This window comes from Adiantum capillus-veneris, chromosome 3, assembly GCF_014529385.1.
Source record: "Adiantum capillus-veneris isolate H3 chromosome 3, ASM1452938v2, whole genome shotgun sequence".
NCBI lineage: Eukaryota > Viridiplantae > Streptophyta > Polypodiopsida > Polypodiales > Pteridaceae > Adiantum > Adiantum capillus-veneris.
Window position 1 is genome coordinate 22,095,809 of NC_140933.1, and position 8,606 is coordinate 22,104,414.

At 47.8% G+C, this 8,606-nt stretch overlaps 3 protein-coding genes across 3 annotated transcripts; 2 read left to right on the forward strand and 1 right to left on the reverse strand.

Annotated features, from left to right (window-relative positions):
• The first annotated feature begins 453 nt into the window (after nt 1-453).
• LOC147460592 (uncharacterized) lies at nt 454-2,532 on the forward strand. Its single transcript, XM_086498986.1, has one exon. It carries the CDS (start codon nt 455-457, stop codon nt 2,432-2,434), a length of 1,980 nt encoding a protein of 659 aa, XP_086355112.1. The 5' UTR covers nt 454; the 3' UTR covers nt 2,435-2,532.
• Nucleotides 2,533-5,760: 3,228 nt separating this feature from the next.
• LOC147460593 (uncharacterized) lies at nt 5,761-7,439 on the reverse strand. The gene has a single exon (XM_086498999.1). The coding sequence runs from the start codon at nt 7,437-7,439 to the stop codon at nt 6,003-6,005; it is 1,437 nt and encodes a 478-aa protein (XP_086355125.1). The 3' UTR covers nt 5,761-6,002.
• A 5-nt stretch (nt 7,440-7,444) lies between these two features.
• Nucleotides 7,445-7,939, forward strand: LOC147460594 (uncharacterized). The gene has a single exon (XM_086499010.1). The coding sequence runs from the start codon at nt 7,445-7,447 to the stop codon at nt 7,937-7,939; it is 495 nt and encodes a 164-aa protein (XP_086355136.1).
• The last annotated feature ends 667 nt before the right edge of the window (nt 7,940-8,606 follow it).

Genomic DNA, 8,606 nt, shown 5'->3' on the forward strand with positions numbered 1-8,606 from the left:
CGGATCAGACCTCCCAGGCCATCCACTCCTATTCAGGACCCAGCGGCATGGCACAGATATGCCGAGAGCTTATACGAGATCCCAGGACAGCCACCCATACCTACGCCATCGGCTACCCGACCCACATCATCTACTTTCTTCACCACCCACATGGTGAAGAAAGCTATATCCCACCTACAGCATGGGAGGGCTAGAGATCAGGCAGGCCTACAGGCAGAGCATCTTATATATGGCTGTGATGCATTGGCACCACTCATTGCCCACCTCTTCAACCGCGCGCTTTCAGAGGGATTCCCAGAGTCGTGGACAGCGCACACCATCGTGCCTATCCACAAATCTGGGGATGCCATGGATCCTAACATAGTATCGCACTATCATGATTGGTCCTATACTGGCCAAACTATATGGCGCGGTATTAGAGGAGGAGCTCAATTCTCTAGCAGAGGGAGAGGGCATGAGGACACCAGGACAGGCAGGCTTCCGCCGAGCTTTCTCTACTATTGATCATATCTTCACCCTTCGTTGTCTGATCGACCAGACACGGGTGAGGAAGAGGAGATTATATTGCTGCTTCGTTGACTTCCGCAAAGCATTTGACACAGTACCTAGAGAGAGACTTTTCCGATGTCTGGCTGCGCTTGGGATTGGAGAGGAGATGGCATGGGGGATCTATGCATTGTATGAGCATGTATCTGGCAGAGTGAGATGCCCGGGTGGATTATCTGACACCCTTGTGAGTACCATTGGTGTGAAACAAGGTTGCCCCCTATCACCTACACTCTTTGGTCTATACATTGACGAGATTGTAGACTTCATCTTGCACAGGGGTGGAGAGGGTGTGGATATTGCAGGGACTACTGTACACATACTCTTATATGCAGATGATATTGTCCTGATGTCAGAGACGGCAGAGGGACTACAACTACATTTGCAGGCCCTGGATGATTTCTGCTCACAGAGAGGACTCACGGTGAACCTTGGCAAGACCAAGGTTCTCATATTTCATACATTGGCTCAGATTCGCCGACAGAGTAGATTTACAGTAGCTGGAGGGGATATAGAAGTGACAGGCTCATATGTATATCTGGGGGTTACATTCACCGCAGCATCAGGGACCTTCTCCATGACACAGGCAGCCAGAGATAGACTTACCAAAGGATACGCATCACTAGCTCTGATGGAGAGACAGTGCCACCAGGCCCACTTCCAGGAGCCCCGGACGAAGGGGTGGCTCTTTGACACACTGGTCACACCTGCACTCATGTATGCCTCGGCCATTTGGGGACCGGGACTGGCAGACTCAGTATGGACACAGATAGAGAGGCCACAGATTATTATGATCTCCAGGATGATTCGCAGCAAGCCATCAATTCCACACGACATTATTAGAGCTGAGCTGGCTGCACCACCGATGTTGGTAGAGGCACTCTTTCAGACTGTTTGCCTTCTTCGCAGATTCAAAGATATGGATCCAGATAGGATCTCTCATAGAGCCTTCATTGCATCTAGAGAGATGGCACAGGCAGGGGACACTAGCTCATGGTATGCCCAGACAAGAGATTGGCTAGCTCAGCACGGTTTTGATATTGATAGACTACCACCACTCCATTATGACACCCAGGCCCCGACCTATACCCTCTCACGCTCTGAGCGGAATAGGGTCATCAGACAAGAGATATGGCATACATATATTCAGAGGACATGGCGCAGGCCCACAGACACCCTACCTCCTAAAATGCTATATTACTATGAGCATTTTCTGAGGCTCTCAGAGCAGGGATTCATTGAGATTCCATCATACATGCAAGAGTACATGCCACACCGACTTCGGGTCAACATTGGCCAGCTACGAGTGTCATCACATCAGCTAGAGATTGAGAGTGGCAGAGCCAGAGGCATACCACGCGAGGAGCGTACATGCCGGATTTGCCAGACGGAGGTGGAGAGTGAGGAGCATTTTGTCATGAGATGCCCAGCATATACAGAGCTGAGAGAGAGATATGGCATTGGAGACTCATTACAGCAGCATATGATAGGCCGAGAGCAGAGGAGGTTCGGCCAGTTCCTGGTTGCGGCTTTCGAGGTTCGAGAGCAGTTGTTACAGCCACGCCAGAGTCAGGATAGCAGGACACAAACTACCATCACACAGTTTTTCCGACGAGCAGGACCAGACCCCCCCACACTACCTACACAGAGTAGAGGGCTTACCCTTCTGCAGGCAGAGTCTCAGAGGGCACGTCGGAGACCGAGGCTCCCAGGATACAGGACACATGGGTGTCACCAGAGGGAGATCTCGAGGATACTAACCTTACACCATCAGTATCTAGAGCAGAGTCATGTACCAGCACCAGGAGATCCAGCATTCCAGAGATACCTGAGCAGGCCACCACCGATGTACCACATTCTCTACCCTACATATGTTGCTTGTTTTTAGATACCCTCCCTATCATCTCATGGTGGTATCACCTTGCAGCCCCTAGTTGAGCCTGATGATGCGTGAGCACACCTCGACACGAGGACCCACACTATACATTGTACACCGCATGCACCACCCTACCACACCCTCTTGCATAGTATAAGCTCATTTCAGTTTGTACCCTTTTTTTTATTTTCCGATGCCTAGAGCATCAACACATGTATATGATATTGTCTCATAGGTCGAGTTCGGCCTTTCGAAGACGTTAATAAAGCTTTCTTTCTCTCTCTCTCTCTCTCTCTCTCTCTCTCTCTCTCTCTCTCTCTCTCTCTCTCTCTCTCTCTCTCTCTCTCGTGAAGTTCACTTTAAAGCGTTCATTGCAGAGCATGAGGACGTCACGTTCAGTGGCCTGTCGCGCTCGCTGTTTAGCCGGGTTGACTTGAGAGACGCAGAGAAAAGTGCATCAACTAAGTCTTGAGTAGTTGAATTGAACAATCAAAATAGCTGGTTGAAGAGACGGGGAGAAGGAGAAAGTCTGTTTGGAAAATTCAAGAAAATAGAGTTAAATTGTTAAAAAAATCTTCTATCTTGAAAAAATTTCTCTTTGAAACTACTCCAAAGCAAACGTTCGATTGATTTTTTTTGGAGAAATTACCAAACCAAAATACCCCTCTAATTTGTGAAAATTCCCAAAATATTCCCCAAATTTAAAAAGTTACCAAACTACCCTTGCATTTATTTTTCTAATCTTTATTTCTTTTTGAGTGACAATTAAGATCCGATTTTGAGTGCTTAGCATGTAATTAGTCACAAATTACGTAGCAAAAAAGGAAAAATATTATGTCTAAAAGTAACGAAGCAATTCATCCGGAGAGCCTACTTAATGGACTCAAATTCTAGTTTTAGCATCTTGATTTGATAGGCAATCAAGTCTTCTTATGAAAAGCTAAATTGTCTTTCAAGAAATTTAATCCCACGACCGGGGGTATTTTGGGCATGTTGGAAAAATAGAAGGGCATTTTGGGAATTGTGACAAAATATTAGGAGTGTTATGAGAATTAAAATATTGGGGTCTTTTGCGGGCCATGGACTTTTCTAAGTTCTCAGTTTTGTCTACGCATGTGATTGAGAGAGAGAGAGAGAGAGAGAGAGAGAGAGAGAGAGTATGCTGTCCAGTGCCAGTGGAGTCCTCTGTCTGCGCATGTGTGTGTGTGTGTGTGTGTGTGTGTGTGTGTGTGTGAGAGAGAGAGAGAGAGAGAGAGAATGCTCGGGTGCCGTCAGTGTCACCTGTCTAGCTGCGCGCACTGTCCTCACTATCGACGCAGAGCACACTCGCTGGGGGCCTGTTGGTATCACGTCACTCAGGCAGACGACTTCATTTTCAGCCACATGGCCACCTGAATTCCTCTCTCATTTATATATAGTATAGATAGATTGTATTACTCTTTGAGAGACATACTCTACTCGGTCCTAAAGGCCCACACCTAGCTTAGAAATCGAACGCAAGTCGATCCACAACAAAACCACGCAATTGATGACGTACATCGCGCAGACATCAAACCTTGGTGTTCGCATTCCTCTGCATTAGCGTAAAAAAAACACCAGGCTGTCCCCTCTACGCACACATTTGTGGCGTGCCTTGGTTGTTTAGGCGTTCTTGACAGGTGGCATGTGCTCCTTGCAACAGACTTGTTTCCACCACTGCAACCCATGTGTTCTTGACATGTGGCTACCCACATAGCTTCTGCCTCCTTTGGCTTCTTTATCCTTAATTAGTATGTGACCCGCGTCCTTAATTAGTATGTGACCCGCTCGTTGCTGCAATCAAGGAAAATGGAGCTAAATATATGTTCACATACCTCACTAAAGACCTCAGGTTAGTGAGATTTACATGTTTTCATTTTAGTTGCTTTTAACACACCTTGCATATAAGACCTTGGAAAAAAAAACTCAGAAAGAGAAAGGATTCCATCATGTTGTACTAACCTTTTTCTTGTTGCCATCGAATGGGAAAAAACGTTATTCATCGTGAGCACCAATACAGGCCTACGGTATCGCAATCGGACAATGTGTTTATAAAAAATGTAGACACTGGAAGGTTTTTGGGATGGAGACAAGAAGGCGAGGATGAATATTTCTTGGTGGAAGGTGAAGGGGTGGATTTCTTTAAATTTTCCAAAGCTGAGGGTGTTCCATTGCTTTGTCCTAGGATTTTATATGCAATGTGTGAAGCATACTACATTACAGACTCGCGCAACCCGCCTACGGCAAGTCTCGCTCGCTCTTACCAACAATACAATGGTAAAGCCTCGGGCAGTGCTTAGGCATGCCAACACTATCTACATAAGCCCTAGACATAGAGAGAGAGAGAGAGAGAGAGAGAGAGAGAGAGAGAGAGAGATTGTTGCTTTCTTGGTGCTACTCTACTGATTGCATCTAGAGAGACATCCTCGCTCGGCATCCGTTGAAAACAGTCCAAAGCTTCTTGGTCAAGTTGGGCGTATCCCACAATCAACGCATTCCAAGCGACAAGATCCCAGATAGAAAGCTCCTCAAGCACTTGTTGTCCTTTATGAAGTGCACCACATTCGGCATACATGTTGTCCAAGGTAGTGTCAAGCATGACGTTTCCTTTCAACAACCCCTGACTAACAATATCGGTGTGAATTCTTTTTTGCCCATATCAGCATCGGATGCCCTCTCTCTGCGTCATGCTTGACACTACCTTGCACCACATTAGGCATACATGTTGTCCAAGGTAGTGTCAAGCATGACGTTTCCTTTCAACAACCCCTGACTAACAATATCGGTGTGAATTCTTTTTTGCCCATATCAGCATCGGATGCCCTCTCTCTGCATCTATTGAAAACAGCCCAGAGCTTGCTGACTGTCATCCTCGTGTTGGACATAATCGATACACTCCATGAGATAATATTGCAGTTAGGAAGCAGAATACATAGCTCACAGCCCCTCTAGGGTCAACTTGTGGCCAAGACACAACCCACGTTGTGCATTTCTAGGCAACCACCCTCAAAAGGTCAATATGAACCAGCACACAGGCTCTAGACCTCCGGCTCTTACAATGACCTCCTCTGCTCTTAGGAATCGTGACCTGCTCGGTTTAGGAGCCCCGCATGCCCCAAGCGATAGAGCCCACACTGGGTATCGCTAGAAAACAGCACTTAGAAGAACGATATGCATCATTGCATGGGCATTGGGCCTCGTGCTCCTGCGTGTGAGAATGAGGAGAACTCACTGAGAAGGAGAGAGAGAGAGAGAGAAGGGACAGAGAGATACGCAGAGCTAGACAAGAAGGCGATGATTGTATTCAAGTGAAGGTGTAGTTATATACACGTGAATACAGTTACAGCGTTCGTGTGATTCTTGGAGTTTGCACGCTCCTCTTGGCATCTCATGACGTGTATGATGACTATGATGATGATGTGGATTATTATTTCCCACATGCCCTCGTAAGACACATCATCTATACAGAGGCATGCATGTGAAAAGTGTGAGATTCAATCTACATGCTTTGGAAAAATACAATATGCGTATGCAATTATTCTTGGTGTGACTTCCAAGGTCTTCAACCTGGATCAAGGTCCGACTTCATAATGGCGAAGCTCAGCAACTCTGATTGCTTCATTGAACGAGCTTTGAAGGACTTCTTCACGTCCACTCCATGAGTAATTTCACGAGCTTGTAAACCACATATTCGCCCCCGCAAGCGAAATGAAAAAAAGAATCCAACTTGGGACGTGTGAGTCGATGTCGAGGTTAAGACTTGAAGCACAAGCATGGTAGAGTGAGAGTTGGTAGGGAGCAGTGACCTACCATGAGAAGCTTCACCTCCTGGATCAAAGTTGATTGATATCCATGGAAGTAGGGATTTGCCTGGTGCTCGTAATGCTTGAGCATTGGTAAGTGTCAAAGGAAAGCAACTCAGGGGAGTGGCAGCAGCTTGAGAGTCCGTGTAGAAGAGGCTCTCAACCGGTAAAGAGTGGAAATGATGCTCAGGTGAAAGAGGAACAACAATATAAGCATCAAATAAATCCAATTTGGATATTGGATTGGAAGAAGCATCCAAGGTAGCTTGAAGGAGATCAGTTGGAGTAGCGTTCAGAGAAGTCTCATCATAGCAAGGCTTTGTAGGGACACTTGCACTTGCTGTATGCCCAAATATGTAAGCCTTGAAAGAAGTGTTTAGGAAAGCGAGAAACACTTCGATGGTGGCAGCATCATCTTTAGCTGCAACAGACTTCAATGGTGGCACAGAGTTTGCAGCATAGAAAGAGGCTCCAAGGGCTGGATCAAATTGGTATTTGGGGCCAGCGAAAGGGACAGTTGGTGTAGGAGCATCGACGTGAGGACTGGAATGCCTCAACCGGATGGCAGCAACGGGGCAGCCTTGAGAGAATGTAGGCATGGCTGCCTCGAGAGCAAGTTGTTGAGAGGCTTCAGGAGCATGACTTGCAGCTTGATGGGTAGCAACTTCAAGGGGCCGGGCATGGATGGATTTAACCAAAGTAGGTTCTTCAGCAGCAAGGCTTTCAAGGAAGGCTTGAATGGCGGTGTCATCCGCATCCACGTCGTCAGCCATGAGCGGCTGTGTGTGTGCAAAAGGGGAGCCTTGAAAACTTGCACACATGGCTCTACCAACTGCAAAATTGGGAGCAATAAGAGCGGGGTTTGCTGGCTGTGTAGCATCAGGTTGATGGCGTGTTGGATGGGTACAGACGCCCAATGGAGGCTCTATGTGGGCATGCAAGGGATTGCCACAGAAGGAGTGGGCTTCAGCCTGAGAGGCAAGCTTGGGCCCCAGTTGGCCAGTATATTGCTGCCCTTGTATGGAAGAGGGTATGACCGACGTGGCAGTTTTGGGTTCTTGGAGGGCACCGAGCACGGAGGGGGCCTCATTGCAAGAGTACAATGTTGCAGCAGGTGCAGCATTCTGGCCATTGATGGGTTGTGAATGACCAAGTGGCTTCTGGATAGGGGAAGCGAGGTTCGCAACAACGGCCATGGTTGATGGCAACACTTGCAGTAACCGCGGCAGCAAGGGTATCCTTCTTGGCCGCAGCAGTTGGTAATTCGAGAGGGGTGGTGGCAATATTGACCGCAGTAGGCTCGTCTGCAGGTTGTGCCGCAGGCGTGACGTCAGTCACAGTTGCATCGTTGGCTGCCCGCACTTCGTCTGCAGCGGTTGCATCAAGGGCATCAGGTAGGGTTGCGGCAGGATCAGTGTCTGAAGGTGTTGAGGTAGGACCTGTGGCAGTTGCAGCGTCATCTGCGGCATGGTTAACGAATGGCATGGCCGCAAGGGTGGCGGCACCAGCGCACGCAGCATCGTTTTTGGCAGCAAGATTTTCAGCAGCGGCGGCGTCTGCAGCAGGGTCTACTTCTACAGCAGGTTCGGCAGCTGCAGCAATGGTGGTAGTTGCGGCATCAACTTCTTTGGGAGGGCACATGCTCGGAGAGCTGCCACATGTGAGTACATGCTCAACTGCACCACGAACTGGATGATGTGTGACATCATCAGTAAGGCTCCCAAGGAAGATTTGAATTGCGATTTCTTCATCAGCCATGCTTGGCTGGGTGAGTTGGCTCTGCCAGGGTTCGGAGAGGTACTGCGCAGAGGGGTTGTGGTGGGACACCTTCAAGGTGAGCCAGGATCACCACTACGATGATACCATGTGAGAATGAGGAGAACTCACTGAGAAGGAGAGAGAGAGAGAAGGGACAGAGAGATACGCAGAGCTAGACAAGAAGGCGATGATTGTATTCAAGAGAAGGTGTAGTTATATACACGTGAATACAGTTACACTAGCGTTCGTGTGATTCTTGGAGTTTGCACGCGCCTCTTGGCATCTCATGACGTGTATGATGACTATGATGATGATGTGGATTATTATTTCCCACACTGCGTGCAACCTACAACTATCGGGCAAGACATTTTATCCACGCTAAGCGTGCTGACCAAAACATCGCTAAGCAAGATGCAAGCACATGGTGATTACGCCAAGTGAAAAACACCCAGTCCATATTTGCAAAAACACTCTGTGCATGTTGGGCATATCCTAAAAACACGCACTCCAACAAAAAACGTTCTTGATGGTAAAGCAAAGCAGTACCAAGCACAAATGCTGCTTTCCAAGTTTTTGCATAATGCCACATGTCTTCAAGATGCATC